General features: G+C 55.0%; 1 protein-coding gene across 9 annotated transcripts in view; it reads left to right on the top strand.

The window, feature by feature from the left end:
- Positions 1-15,592, top strand: part of SUGCT (succinyl-CoA:glutarate-CoA transferase) — a 488,805-nt gene that overhangs the window by 136,872 nt on the left and 336,341 nt on the right. For 5 of the 9 annotated variants that reach the window (XM_007500632.2, XM_056804130.1, XM_056804128.1 and 2 more), the window contains exon 10: positions 3,479-3,576. In XM_007500632.2, coding sequence (XP_007500694.2) covers positions 3,479-3,576 — 98 coding nt within the window. Of the gene's footprint in view, positions 1-3,478; positions 4,670-15,592 lie in introns of those variants that run through there. The other 4 variants (XM_056804131.1, XM_056804132.1, XM_056804133.1 and 1 more) reach the window with 1 other exon arrangement.

The raw sequence follows: 15,592 nt of genomic DNA, 5'->3' as shown, positions 1-15,592 counted from the left end.
TGAAGAGTTGACCAGTGAGAAGTGATGAGAAATCAGTCTGAAAGGCTCTTTGGGCTTCTCCAGTGTGACTGATCAAGGGTCCTGTGGCCAAAACAAGATGAGGAACTCCTGGACTGGAGAATGGCCAGGAGCCAAGATGTTGAGACACCTCCAGATAACTGGTTTCTTGAGGAAGGGTGGATATTTCTTGGAGGGCTTTGAGAAAAGAAGGTCCCATGGCTGTTGAGCTGAACCGAAAGAAGGCCTTTGCTGCTATTCTTGGCATCCACAGTTCCCAGGGGGCCGTGGGGAAGGTCAGGTTCACAATCCTGACCTGTGATGTAGTAGAGGGGAGGGAGGCCGGGTTTCTGATTCATGAATTGTCCTGTTCCCCCGCCTGGGTGAGGGTCTATGAGAATAATCAGTGAGAACGTCCTTGGCCATCGATACGGAACGTGCCCGATTATAATAACTTGAGCTTGGCCCGAAGAGAATCTGCCCCCTCTTTACGGAAGCAGTGGATTGTGGGGCAGAAGGAGGGTGTCACGTGCTCTCAGACCTGCGTGACGCGGTGCTCAGTTGTGCTGACTGGCTTTCTGCCCTTCTCCCTGTTCGGGATGACTGTCATTGGGGGGGGGCCATTCCTGGAGACTGTACATCGTGTCCAAAACATAAGCACAACCTAAAGCAATAAATCAAGACGAAATAACGGGACAAACTCGGGAGAGGAAGGACGATGGCGCTGCCTTGAGGGCGGCCCATTCTGTCTTCGTGGTTGCTGAGAGAAATAGGAGTGTGCAAATGCAGGGAAGAGAAATCGCACCTTGGAGAAGGGCCTGCTGTCCTCCCTCTCTTGCCTAGCGAGATGATGGATGACTGGGTTGGATAGGGCCTGTGGGAGCCCAAGGAGCCCATTAAATGTGTGTGTTTAAAACAAATGCCTGGCCTAACGGGCCGGGGCGCTCCCTTCCCATAAATGCTCCTTGCCATGTGCTAACCCTGAGACTGCCTGCGCCCATTCTCCGTAAACTCCTCCCTTCCCGGCCGCTTGGAGGGGCCGCTGACAAGCGGCCCGATGGGACGTCTAAGGCCTGTCTGTCCTTTACCGAGGGAGAACGAAGGAAGGGAACGCCAGCCTTGTGCGAGAGTCAAGAAAATGGGGCTCCCCTTCCGGGGGGCTTCCTTCATTTGATGCGGCTCCATTTGAGCCCAAGAGCCCCCCGGAGAATAAGAGTCGTCCCCTGCGGCCCCTCTCGGGGGAGGACACGCCAGCTCTGTTCTCCTTCCAGTCGGAGAAGCTTTCTGTGAACGCGCACGCAGAGACGTTTCCATTAAGGACACGATACGGCTCCGCGACAGCCTCGTGAACCCAGGCGGGTCCCTTCATGCCGTTTCGGGGCTGGTTCTGACCCGATCACGCAGGCTGCGGCCATCCTTTGCTTTGGCCCCGGGCGGTGCTCTTGCTTTCTTGAGGTGCTCCTTTGATGCTTCGCAGCCCTCTTCCAGCTCGTGCCTGGGTCCCTGCCCCCGGGCTCTCCTCCACAGCTGCCAGCCTGCCCGCCTGCGCATGGCTTCCAGGCTAAAATGGGGATTCTTGTTTGTCCTCCGCTGAGCTTCCCCCAACGTCCTTCCGGCCCTGCTGCCCCCTCCCCCTGCAGACAGCGGTGCTCCCCTTCTGGCCTGGGCCCCGGCCTCGGACAGCCGCCCCCCTTCGGCACCCCTCGGTCCCTCCTTTCCGGGTTCCCCCGTGGGGACGCCTCGCCGATACCACATAAACATGAGGCAGGTCATCTCGGGCCTCTTGGGTCACCGCCGGCTCTCTCGGCCTCAGTTTCCTCCTCTGTGAAACGGAGCCGATCATAGCATTGACCGCTCTGGGCTGTGACGAGGATCTGTGAGATGCTGCGCGAGCTCCTCAGTGTTCTCTGAGGCTCCCTCCAGCCCGGGCTCTACTCCCAGAGATTGGGCCTGTGGTGCCGGCCTCGCCGCACGGGGCCTCGGGGCAGCTTTCTGGAGTCGGCGAGACCCGAGTTCAAGGACAGCCTGATCCTTGCTGGCTGCGTGACCCTGGACAGGCTGCTGAACTTCTGCTTGCCTCAGTTTCCTCCGTTGTAAACATCTATTTTTTTCTGGAAGAGCCATTATCCGGCATCCTTAAGCACCTCCCCGTGTGAGGGAGGCAGCTTCTCCGATGACGGGGCTGCGAGTCCTGAAGTGCCTTCTGAGGATCCTCTGCCAAATGGGCGGCCTTCCTGGCCTGCAGATCCCCGGCCTCCTCGAGCCTCCCGCGCTGCAGGTCTCTGGGAGGGGACGTGGCCGGAAGTGCGGGCCCGCGTGGCCGTGATCCTGGGGAGAGACGCCCCGGCCAGGCGTGGCTCCTTGCCCTGCTGTCTCCTGCACGCAGGCCCTCCTTTGCTCTTGGCAGCGGCTCGGGTATCCCCTTCGGCTCACGTCGGGCCTCTCCCAGGCCCGAACTTCCCAGACACACACTTTGGGGGATCCAAGCCGGACACGCCTCAGCCTCCCTCGCACACCTCCAGAGTCCCACAAAAACCTGGCTGGTGATGTCAGCCATTTGGGATCTCCCGGGGTGGGAATGCTCTCCTCCACCGGGGCTTGACTGACAATCGGGCCAGAAAGTCCCCTGAGAGACGGCTTGAGCGCAGAAGAGAGCGCCGGGCCACGAGAATCCGAGGACTGTCCGGCCTCGGCTCAGAGGCTCTGAGGACAGGAAGTCCGCCCGCGGTCCGGGTGCTTGGCCCTGTCCAGGGCGTGCCCGGGTCACGCCCTCCTCAGGAAGCTCCAGCGGCTCCCTGGCACCTTTGGGGTCCAGGCGACCATCCTCGGCCGGAAGCCTTCGTGACCCCCCCTCGCGCGCCTCCTCTTCCTCGGTGGGCGACGCAGGCTCGTCGGCCCATCCTCCGCCTCACCTCCCGCTCGTCATTCCGAGGGTCTCCTCCGCCCCCAGCCTTGGCGCTTTGCCCTCCTCCCACCCAGAGTGCGGAGCCAGGGCCGGCCGTCCGGCTGTCCATCTGTCTGTCTCAGCCCCACCCCACCCCCTTCGGGAGAGCCCTGATGGTGCCCCCCGCAGAGGAAGGCGGATGTGCGAGGAGCCTGGGGGCTGCCGGCCCCTCCTCTTGGCATGGTGGTCTTTGCCGCCACGCCGCGGCCTAGAGAAAGCTTCACCGGTGGGGCGACCTCTCCAGACCCTCCTTCCCTCTGGGCAGAGAAGCTGTGCCGGCCCGGCAGCGGGGATGGGGGGGGGGCGTGTGGCGAGGACGAGCCGGAGGTCAGAGGGGTGCCCAGCCTGGCAGCGGGGGGGCGTGTGGCGAGGACGAGCCGGAGGTCAGAGGCCCGGGACCTCCCGGGTGGCCGAGGAGGCTGCTTGAGGTCTCCCCTGGGGGCGGGAGGCTGGGGGGATGTTGGAAGTGGGGGGCTCAGCCCCCCCGGTTTGGACGTCAGACTTGAAATAACGCAGACGATTCCTGTCCCCCTTTAGGTCCTGAACCTGCCGTCGCTCCTCGGGGACCCCAGATACAGAACGAACGCGCTCCGGGTCCAGAACCGGGCCGAGCTGGTGGCGCTGCTGTCGGCACGGTGAGTAGTCGGCGCGTGAAGCCTGGCATGGTGCTCGGGGCGCCCCCCAGCCGCGGCCCGCCCTCGGGGCTCGGAGAGAACCCCCGGTGGCCGAAGAGCCGGGCAGAGGCCGTCTAGGAGGCGCCCCTGAGCGGCAGGCGCGGGCATGGCCCCGGCCCGATGCCGCTGCCGGTGAAGTGGCCGCTGCCCGCGGCGCCGCGCCTGCCCTGGACGCTGGCCAGCGGCGCCGTGCTGGGCCTCGTGGGCACGTACAGCTGCTTCTGGACGCAGTACATGAACCGGCTGAGCGTGCACAACAAGGAGGTGCTCTACGAGCTGCTGGAGCGCCGGCGCCCGGGCACCGCCCTCATCACCGTCTCCAACCACCGCTCGTGCATGGACGACCCGCACCTGTGGGGGATGCTGAAGCTGCGCCACCTGTGGAACCTGCGGCTCATGCGCTGGACGCCGGCCGCGGCCGACGTGTGCTTCACGCGGGCGCTGCACGCCCGCTTCTTCAGCCTGGGCAAGTGCGTGCCGGTGTGCCGCGGCGACGGCGTCTACCAGCGCGGCATGGACTTCATCCTGGAGCGCCTCAACCGCGGCGACTGGGTGCACATCTTCCCCGAGGGCCGGGTGCACGCCGGGCCGGGCGCCGCGCGCCTCAAGTGGGGCGTCGGGCGCCTGGTGGCCGAGTGCCACGCCGAGCCCATCATCCTGCCGCTGTGGCACGTGGGCATGGACGACGTGCTGCCCAACGCGCCGCCCTACTTCCCGCGCGCCGGCCGCCGGATCACCGTGCTGGTGGGCAGGCCGCTCAGCCCCCTGCCCGTGCTGCGCCGGCTGCGCGCCGAGGACCGCTCGGCGCTGGAGACGCGCAAAGCCCTCACCGACTTCATCCAGGACGAGTTCCAGAGCCTGAAGGCGCAGGCCGAGTCCCTGCACAACCGCCTGCAGCCCCTTCCCTGGGCCCGGGAGGCCGCGGGGGGCGGGGGGCGGGGTCCTCCCGGCGCCTGAGGGGGGCGCCCTCCCCTCCCCCAGGCCCGGCTCGTCCTCTTTTATGCCTGTAGAGTTTTTAACCGTTTTTAACAATAAAGTCTGTGTCGGTGCCAAAGCGATCAGGACGGTGCAGCGGCCTGCCTGGAGCCCCCCCAGCCCACAGCCGGGACAGACCGACCCGGGAAGCCCTGAGGCGGCGAGACCTTGGGCAAGTCTGCGACCGCAGCCGCTGCTCCGCTTCACGGGGCTGGGGAGGGTCTCAGAACGCGCCGACGGGCTCTGCCGGCGTCTGCTGCGTCCGTCTTCGCCTGCGGACGTGCCGGGATCCCTGGTCCGGAGGGCAGCTGACCGAGGGTGGCTGGGAAACACTTAGCGGGGCCAGAGCGGGGCAGCAGGACGTAGACGAGGTCAGCCCATAGGAATCCCCGGGGGGCCCCAGCCCTGTCTGAGTGGGACCCCAGCGGTCTAGTCCGAGAGGAGCCCTCGAGGGGTCTCCAGGGCCACCCAAGCAGCGAGCGTGGGGGGTGGGAGGGTCCGGCAGTGGCCTCCAGGGCTGGTCTGGCCCCTTCAGCGTGTCCGCACCTGCCTGTCCCGAGCAAGCAGTTGTGACCGATGAGCCGGAGCCCCTCGAGCCTCGCTGGGAACAACCAACGTCGGCCCTGACCCCTGGGGGGGCCGCCCGCGTACCCCCGGGCCTGAGGCGGCCCGCTCCAGGCGGAGGGGCTCGTGCAGGCCCCTCAAGGGCTCTAGAAGACGGGCTCAGCTTCATCCTGGCTCGTCGTCTTTCGATGGAGGGAGCCAGCCTCGAGGCCTTGGGAACCCCGATGCCAACCCTGCCTTCAGGCTCCTCTTACCACTAAGAGAAGACGGTGAAGACGTCGCCCCGTCCGCCTGCGGGGATGCTCCGCCGTCTCTACCGGTGAGGACCTTCCCTCGTGGCTTTCTGAAGGAGCCTCTTCCGGTCCCAAAGAAGCCCCGACTAGCGAGCTGGCGACGGCAGACGGAGCGATCCTGTTAGAACTCGGAGGGCAGCCGCAGACGCCTGGCCGCCCCCCCCCCCTCCCCAGGACAAGCCCCCGTTACAGCAGGGACAAAGGAGGACCTTCCTTCCATCATCGGACTCTGACGGACTGGAGGCTCATTCAGGATTGCTTGGCTTCACGTACTCCACAGTCTGGCCACACCGGCCCCCGGAGTCTCCCTCCAGTTCTTTGCTTAGACTGTGCCCCACTCCTGGAACACCCTCCTTCCTTGCTCTGCCTCTTCGCTTGACCGGTTCCCTTGAGGGTCGCCTCCAGCCCTTTCTCTTGGTATCTGCGCCCCGGGGTCTGGGCCCTCTGAACGAGGGTCCTTCCCCTTGACAGCCCACTCTCCAACCCAAGCTTTTCTCTTGACAGTCAGCCTGGGGGCAGTGGTGTTCGCCCGGAGTAGAGTTCCCATTCGTTTTCCTGCCTACGGGCCATTTCCTGGAAGTAGACCGTCAGCTCCTTTAGGACCAGGAGGGACCACGACGACCCACTCGATTGCGGCCTCCCGAGGGCTGGGCACCGACTTTAGCTCCTTGGCTCTTAGCGTGGCCCCTGGCCCTGCGACCTGCTTCATTTTCAAATACTTGTCAGACCAGGCGAACGGACACACGCCCACCCTGGGAGATCCTTCTGGTATGGCTGGCTCAGTTAAGCTGCAGAACCCCCTGGATTTCCTGAACCAAGTGGCAGCTTGCGTTTCTCTTGGGCGAGCACACACGTCCGCTTTGTTCAGATCATCATTTCTTGCCTCTTTCACACACCCCATGACTTTAGAGACGACTCTGCAAGTGTTCCCCCACACGCAGCTCCGCTTTTGACATTTGGGTACGGTTCCCCTCTCGCCTCCAGGGATCTCCCCATGACCCTCGTAACCCCTCTTCCTTCACCTGTTTCCTCTGTCCTTGCTGGTTTTCAGTTCTCTTCCTCACCCCATGCCTCTCCTCCCTGTGCCAAATTCCCTTTGAATCAATGGGAGCTCTGTGTGGGGATCAGATATGTGGGGCATGGAGGGGAATGAGAATGGGTCTTTCCCTTTCCTGGTCATTGGCTAAGTCGAACTTGAGCTCCACTCTGAGTCCCAGGAGCCCTCTATAATTAACCTTTCCCCACCAGGAGAATTGCCCATTGATTTCTCCTCTCTTGCTTCTTTCCCGTTTGCTCTCTCAGGCCATTTTGAATTCATTGATAGGACTTTTTTCTTTCACTCCATGGTTACCAAGTTTCAATAATAGTCTCTTGTGAGAAACTTTATCAAAAGCTCTTTGAAAATCTAAGTAAATTATATTCACCCTGTGAGAAGAGAGGATCTCGGGAAAAACAACAGGCATGAGCCTAAGAAAGTGCTATCTCGTCATTAACCTTTGGCCTTCTTCTATTCAGGGCCACAGCGTTTGGCCAGTGGTTTCATTTGCCTTTGGATTCTTTGCCTTTGTTTTTCTTGCTATGGATTCTCATGGAAAGTTTCTTGCCCTGTGAGCTCAGCAGGACCTAAAATAGAGCTTTCATCCTTTTCGGTTTGGGGATGAACTCACTCAGTGGGTTGATCAGCCTCCTCCCTACTTCAGTAGGGATCTCAGAGCTTTGGTCCCATGGAGGCAACTGAATAGGATTACTAATGATCGTCTTTCAAGTCAAAGCCTTCATGAACTTGAACTGCCAAGCTCCTTAGTGGCTGACTATCTGGGGCCACCAGAGTGCATTCAGTAATGTAGGCTGCCACCATGTTTGGCAACACATGCTTCATTCCATATCTGTTGGAAGGAAGGAAGGAAGGAAGGAAGGAAGGAAGGAAGGAAGGAAGGAAGGAAGGAAGGAAGGAAGGGAGGAAGGGAGGAAGGGAGGAAGGAAGGAAGGAAGGGAGGAAGGGAGGAGGGAAGGAGGGAAGGAAGGAGTAGTGCCTCTTGTTCAGCCCTCTGAAGTCATGGTTAATTCTGATTTTACCAATGAGGAGCTGGAGGCTGGGAAAGGTGACATGATCGGCACATGATCACCCAGCTAGTGTGTCAGAGGTAGAATCGAGAGAGAGTCCCTCAATCAAACACTGCTTGTGTACCTATTGCGTGCCAGGCTCTGGACTAGGTGATGAGACTAAAAAGACAAAATAGATGATATTACTGTAAATTTGGTTCTTCTGGAGGTAAGAATGTCCCATCTTCTTGCCTTGGTGATCAGCTATATTTCTCACTACGGAAGGTTGGAGAGAAACCATTTTCCTTGCTGCTGTAAGTCTTTGAACTGAATTTTTGGTGATGTTTTCTGTTCTGATGAGGAATTTCTCAGACTTTTCTGTGTGGGGTCTTCCACAGTGTGGCCCTCCCCATTTTTAAGGCCGTTGAGAAAGGTCTGTTTTTATTTCTGAGGGTGGAGTCAAGATGGAGGAGTAACTAGGGCAGCAGCACACCTTTCACCATGAAAATTCTTTCTGACCAAGAGTAAAGTATTGCCACAAAATGAATATAGGAATGAAAGAACCAAAATTGACAGAGGGAAACAACCTTCAAAAAAAAACCCCAAAAGGTAGGCAGAGATCATTTGGGGAACTGGGATGAGAGGGGAGCAGAGCTAGCAGGAGACTATAGTAGCAGGTGAAGAGCAAACCAATAGCAAACCACATTCCCACCGCCCCACACATATGCTCTCACAGGTTCTGAACTTAAGCTTAAGCTAAGTCAGACCTTGAGATCCTGCCAGGCAAAAAGAGGTCCAAGTCAACTAATACCCCTTGAAATTGCAAACTTGTGGAGAAGTCCCAAGTCCCAGCCCAGGGGGAAGATTCACATGGGCCCAGAGCAAAGCCAAGAATCCCAGGCTGAGCTTGGGATGAGTATCCAGTTCTCAGGGGGAGCCTCCCTGGGATCTTTTTACCCAAAACTAAGGGTGGAAATCCAGGACAGGACAATCAATGGTGAGCCTTATTGAATCAAGAACACTTTTGAGAGCAAAAACTATACAAAACCCAAAGCCATGGGGCAGCTGGGTAGCTCAGTGGACTGAGAGCCAGGCCTATAAACAGGAGGTCCTAGGTTCAAATATGGCTTCAGACACTTCCCAGCTGTGTGACCCTGGGCAAGTCACTTAACCCCTATTGCCTAGCCCTTACCACTCTTCTGCCTTGGAGCCAATACACAGTATTGACTCCAAGAGGGAAGGTAAGGGTTTAAAAAAAAAAAGCCACAAGCCTAAGCCTGGGGCTAGAATCTGACCAGTACCTGACCTAATCAAGTTCAGACTGAGCTCAAAAGCTTACACATCCAAGCCTGAAGAAAGTCTTTAAGCTATCAGCATCTCAAGGGTCAATTGAATCAGGAAGGGGAGGGGACTTTCAGAGCTCTCAGCCCTCAGACCATCTGGTAAACAGTAACAACCCAGAAAATAAGCTGAAAATAGCATCAAGGAAGGACTGAAGTTTAAGAGGGTACCCCAACTTCCTAGAAAACAGAGCCTACCTATAATTAGACAGGAAAAATGAGCAAACAATCAAAAAAGCACCTAACTCTAAAGACTTTTTATGGAGACAAAAGAGCAAGGTGTAGACACAGAAGAAACCAGTGAAAGCAAAGGAAACACACCCAAAGTCCAAAAGAAAAATATGGATTGGACACAGATTCTGGAACAACTAAAAAAGGCTGTCAAAACCCAATTATTAGAGGTAGAGGAAAAGTGGGGAAGAGAAATGAAAGTGATGCAAGAAGAAATGGGCCATTTGAAAAAGGAGAACCAAAAACTGACAGAGGAAAACCAGGCTTTAAAAATCAGAATTGACCATCATGAGAAATCAAGAAACAATAAAGCAGATTCAAAGGAATGAAAAAAGCAGTGGAAAACATGAAATACCTTATTGAAAAAACAACAGACCTAGAAAATAGATCTAGGAGAGACAATCTGAGAATTATTGGATTACCTGAAAGCCATGATGAAGAAAAAACCTTGGATATCATATTACAAGAAAGGCCTGTTTTCTCTGGGCCTGTTGGTATCAGTCCCTTCCTATGGGGCCTCCAGAATGTATTCTAGCAGAGGTTCCCTGAGCAAAGCCTCCTGTCCCCTATAATGAGAGCTTTGTCGCCATGTAAACACAACCAGTTGTTTAGTTGCTGTGAACAGCACGGAGGATGTCTTTTCCGTTAGCACACACAGACTGGCTCTGTTTCTTCGATCAACATTTTCATTCTATGTGCTGTGGACCTTCAGGGACTCTGGGGAGAGCTGCTAAGCCCACCCTTAACATCTCGTCCTCTGCATCTTATTAGGAGAATTGTGGAATCACATAATTACCGTTATTTGAGACGCAAAGCCCCCTGATTTTGTTCTTCCATTCTGTTTCATTCCATTCAACAAGTGTTTATTAATTAGTACTGATGCTTTGGGAGCTGTGCAAGGCATCAGGGAGACAAGATAAAAATTAAACACCCCCCACCAAGAAATATTTAAAATTCTGAAAGTATCTCTGCTTTTTTTCACACAGCACAGCCTGGCTAGATGACGGGCTCTGTCCAGGGGGATTCTCATCTCACCTATGAGTACTTCCTAGGACTCCCAAGTCCTTGCCATCCCTAGGCCTTTCCATCACCGAAATAGAGTGTCCAGGAAAGATATATGTATCCCTGCCCTATTGCTCTGCTGATAGAGGAATGGTGGAGGGCAGGATTAGAGACATCCTTCCTGTAACCCCCTTTTCTGTGATTATTTTTGGCTCCACTCAGCTTGGTGCTACCATTGGACAATAGGCAGATTCTTTCAGGGAGAGCAAATTCACGTTTTTGCAATCAACTCCCCCCTCCCTCCCCCCAGTCACACCACATACACCCCTTCCCTGAAGTGCTCTCAGGTGCTCCTGGTCCTCCTCCGTGGCCAACAGACAAGACTTTGTGTTCAACGGCTTCTCCATGGAGCAGGCCATTCTGTCCATGGTGTTGTTGCAGAAAAGTCTGTTTACCCAGCTGCTCAGGCTCGGAACAAGGCAAGGCTGAGGCAGGTTCCCATCCCTCCCTAGCTGAAATCCCAAACAGGAGACAGACAGTATTGCAATCCAAGGCATGTGAAACTGAACTCGCCCCCCCCCCCCATCTTTTCAATTCGGTGGGAATTGACCTGGGTTTGAGCAAGGCTCGGAACCTCTGGGGTGTGTTTGGAGGGAAGAATGTCTTGCTGAAGCATCGAAGAGGAGGATAAATGAGTGCATTGGGGAGATATCATGGAGTAATGAGAAAATGACGGTGGATGAAAAAAGACACAGAAAAATGAGGTGAAAAGCATGATGTGGAAACAAACTCAGAGGGCCTGGGGCTAGCCAGGACTCTAGAACAGCTGATCCAACACCACCTTCATTTTACTCAGGAGGGAGCTGAGGATGGGAAGAGGCGAACTGACTAGCCGCAGGTCACAGAGTAGGAGGTGGCAAAGTCAGGGTTTGACCCTGGATTGTACCTTGATGAAAACTGAGGTAGCATTTGCCCTTCCTTGGCATCTGTGGCGTTTCTTCCAGAAATCCCTGTTGGTTTGGCAATTACACCAGAAGTCTTTCTGGCACCCATGCTGGGTCCTCAAGGACCCTCTTAGCATCTCATTTACCTTGGGTTTCGGTTCCTCCTCAGTCTAGAGGCAAGAAAATAAAAGGCAAACTACGAGTTGAATAGTTTAGTCTTTTCATCTTTTTTGCCATATTAAGACCAATATAATAATTAATTTTAATTTAATTTTAAGAATTTATTAAGCACCTACTGTATTCCAGGCACTTTAGTAGGAACTGGGGATGTGAAAACAAAAATAGAACAATCCTTATCCTCCATGAACCCACTGGTTCCGACCACCAAACATCACTTTTTTCATGGTTGTCTTCTCTGCCCCAGGATAGCTAGAAAACTCCTTTTCATTTCTCTTAGAATTCCTGATCAGTCTCATTTCATTCCAGATTTGCTGCCCATTACTCCTGTTCACTCACTATTTTTCAGCCAAACGGACCTATTTGCTATTTCCCTCCCATATCAATCTGTCTCCCATCTCCATACCTTTGCTTAGGCTGTGTCCCACGTCTGGGATGTATGCCCTCCTCTTCTCGATCCCTTGGATCATCAGCTTCTTTCCAAATATAGTCTGAGGACCATTTCTTATATGGACTCTTCCCTGATTGCCTCTGCTGCTAGCCCTCTCCCCTGAAATAACGGCCTCAGATTTGCTTTGCCCATATTTCATTTTACTTATATGCACACATGCTCTTTCCCTGATAGAATGAACTCTCCGCTGGGGCAGTGGACTTTTCGGTGTGGCACAGGGCTTGTCGTACAGCGATCTCCCTTGCTCGCTTGTCAGGGAGCCAACCTCGGCCACCGCCCAACTGGACTTCCCCTGACCTAAGCGATGCTCTCTTAGCTGAAGGCTCGCGAGTCTGTATCCTGCTTCTTCCCGAGATCATCCCATTTACCTTCACCGGCAGGAGTTCCCTCCCTGTTACTAAGCCCCAGACGTCCATCGGCCCCTTGTCTTTTGTCTCGCCTCAGGGCTACATTCTTCTGTCCTTTAGAGCTCAAGGACAGATCGGCGTTTTCCTGTCTTTTCATGGCTGCTTCTTCTCTGTGGTCTCTTTGAGGTCCTTCTTCCTTCTTTTCAAGCATCCCTTCCCTGGCTAGCACGTTCCATCCATTCTTCTATCCTTATCGCTTTCCCCAGGGTGGAGACTCACTTCTCCTTTGGGGGTGCCTGACCGTTGGGTTTTGCCTTTGCCGGGACGGTCCCTCGCTCTAGATAGCAGGCCTGGTTCCTTCCCCCTGAGGCAGCATTTGCTCTAATTTGTGAATGTTGAAACGGAGTAACTTGGACGCTTTGTTCTCTCCTGAAAGGCCTGCTCTCTCCCAAGGAGGACTGGCCATTTCAGTACCTGCTCTCTGGCCTGCCTGAGCTGCTGCTGCTTCCAGGATATTCGGTTTCTTGTCTTTGAGCATCCCTGTCCACTGTCCCCTGTGCCTGGAGAGTCCTCCTTCCTCCTCGACGCTGCCTCTTCCACAGAGCGTCTCCTGAACATTGTGACCCCCCCCCCGCCCCCTGCACAGTTTTTGTTGGCTTTGCTGTGTCGATGTGGCGTCCCCTGGACCATGTGACCTCCTTGTGGCCAGGGACGGTTCTTTTGTCTTCTCTCCTGAACCCTTGCTCGGGGCTTTACACACAAAGAAGTTCTCAAACGAGAGCTGGTTGAGCGATGGCCAACCTTCTGCCCCAGTTAGGATGCCGACGTTCCTGGGCGACTGAGGAATGCTTGTTCCTTGAATTTGCCTTTGGGAGTCGTGTGTCTTCTTGTTCCTTTGGCTGTTAAAGTCATGACGACGACGACAAGACGTGCCATTTAGCTAGCACGCCAAGGGGAGAATCCAAACCCTCCTTTCTTCGCAGCCTTTCATGGGCTGTGCTGGGAGTCTCTCCTCCGACTCCTTTGTCACCTTGGGTGCGCAACCCCTCTTCTCTCCACACCTGCCAAGCTACGATTTCTCCCGAGTCTGTTTCCCAAGTGCATGGCGGGACCCTTTAACTGTTTGGGCCCCTCCTTGGTGAATGCTTCCTCAAGGTTTTCCCTTCTGTTGTTCTTTGGTCAGTTCAGTCATTCAGTCAGTCCAGCGTCGCTGGAGTGCTTTGCCATTTTGTTCTCCAGCTCATTTTGCAGATGAAGAAACTGAGCAGTCAAGTGATTTGTCCAGGGTCACAGAGCTGGTCTGAGGCTGGAGTTGAACCCGAGTCTTCCTGACTCCAGATTCAGCGCTCTATCTACTGTGCCACCTGGCTGTCCCAAATGCTCACATTTGTGTGGCTTTTCTAGCAGTGCTTGGGTTCAGCTCGCATTTCCTTTTGTCTTGCCTTCTGGACAGTAGAGGGAGGAACGTGGCTAGCTTAAGGGGCCCCCTCTCCTCAGCCCCCCAAAGAATCACCGCCAGCCTAAGTTAGGTTCTTTGGCCCACAGGGGACAGAGCAGATCCCAAAGCAGTTCTCTGAGGTCAGGGCTGTAAAGAGGTTTTTTCTCATGTAGAACCCCAGGATACACGTAGCCAGAACTCGGAGTGAGGGCCACATGGTGCAGAAATTCTCTTTGAGAACTTAGAATGCAGAGGGAGGGTCAGCTAGTAAATCTGGGCTCAGAGATGGATCCAATCCTTTATTTGTTATGTCAAAGTCATCCTATGCCACAGGATGCCAGGGTGGGAAGGCATGGGGAAACCGAGTCTGGGGGCGAGGGGAGTGAAGTTTCCATAAATTCACTGCTAGCAAGTGAAGGAGTAGGTTCTTGAACCCTAGAGAAGTTTCCTGTCTTCCAGCCTAGTGCCTATTCCCATGATGCTGCTGGTTGCCTGAAAGACACCCTTTCCCCTCCCCGCCACCCCACTCCCACTCCCATTTTCCCCTTGCTTTATATTCTCTTTGGAATGCTTCTGGCTGGAAGACGGAGCTCTCTGAGGTCCCTCCCAGCTCTAAATCCTATGAACTTATAAGAAAGAGGTCGTTTGCCTGAATCCCCAGATTTATTTATTGATTTATTTGTTTAGCTTCTAGCCTCTCAATTTGTAAATTTACTTTTCCCATTCTTTGGGGAGTTTTCTGTCCTTTATGGTGAATTGTTTTCTTTCATTTTTTAAACATTTGCTAACTTTGGGGAGAGAAAAATCCAGACATTGGAATGTCTGAGTTTATTTAAGTCTCAGAACTCTATTCAATTTAATGGGAATGATGGGGGGATGCGGGGGGATCTCAGCGTTGGCCCGGCGCTGGGTGGCTTGCAGAAATGGCATTTTTGGTGGCCATGACTGTTTTTGGTAGATGGAAAATGAAAGGAGCCCTTTGGTCTCCTGTGATCCATCAAGAGATCTTCCTGGGAGTCAGCCAGGCTGGCCCACTTCAGCTCAGTGGCTGCTCACTGGGGGGGCGGGGGTGGGTGGGGGTGGGGCACCACAAGGAATCTGGGCCATGAGGGAGCTCTGGATCTTGTGCTATCCAAGGAGATGAGGGCAACACTTGTCTGTTGGTCTTGCCATCCGCGCTCATTCGCCCCAAATGGGCATCGCACAGAAGGTCCTTGAAGGCGGGGCTGGTTTAACTTTTATCTGCACAGACCTGGGGAAAAGCCCAGGGACCGGCATATGGAGATGGGGGGGGGGGGCTGGGGGGGCTATGTAGAGGGCTTCTAGTGTGGAAACTCACCCTGGTACAGATTGGTGACGCCCCCGTAACGTACAGCCCTGGAGACTCGCCTGGGCTTCATTGACTCGGCAAACTCACCTCAGTCATGGGTATTGGAGAACCTGCTGCTCCGCACCAGAGCAGGCTCCTTCTCGGGCACCCTTTTTGTGGCCTGTCCAGGGCTACACAGGGGTCAGCGCTGAGCCTTGTCTGTGAGCCTTCCTGACTTCGAAGTCAGGACTCCAGCCACCACCTGATGCTTCCCCCCAGTGCCTGCTGCCTTGGATCTTTGGTTGATTGTTCCCCAGTATCGGTCCAGGGATGCTCGTTGTGTGAATCAATGAACAAATGGATAAATGGGTTGATGGGTAGATAATCTGGTTTCCTGACACATTGTACTCACATTCCACCCTAGAGCCCTTTCCAGAAACGGTCTTCGTAAGGATTTACAGCATTCTAGTTTAGACCTCCTGGGGGATTCCTAGGGTCAGAGACCGAGATTTGGAAGAGACCTCAGAGTTCATCCAGTCCTGTCTCTTCAGTTTATAGATGAGGAAACTGAGGTCTAGAGAGTGGCATGGACTTGCCCAAAGCCACAAGAAGAAATGTAGGATGTGAACCCAGATTCTATGCCTCAAAATCAAATACTCTTCCTCCCTGAAGTTGATGAAATTAAATGAAATAAATTTGTAAAGCATTTAGCACAGTGGCCTGGCATGTAATAGTCATTTAGTCCTCCCTCCCTCCCTCCCTCCCTCCCTCCCTCCCTCCCTTCCTCCCTTCCTTCCTTCCTCCCTTCCTCCCTTCCTCCCTCCCTCCCTCCCTCCCTCCCTCCCTCCCTTCCTCCCTCCCTC

Source organism: Monodelphis domestica, chromosome 7, assembly GCF_027887165.1.
Source record: "Monodelphis domestica isolate mMonDom1 chromosome 7, mMonDom1.pri, whole genome shotgun sequence".
Lineage (NCBI taxonomy): Eukaryota > Metazoa > Chordata > Mammalia > Didelphimorphia > Didelphidae > Monodelphis > Monodelphis domestica.
The sequence above is the reverse complement of the archived record's forward strand: the minus strand, read 5'-3'. Positions and strand labels throughout refer to the sequence as shown.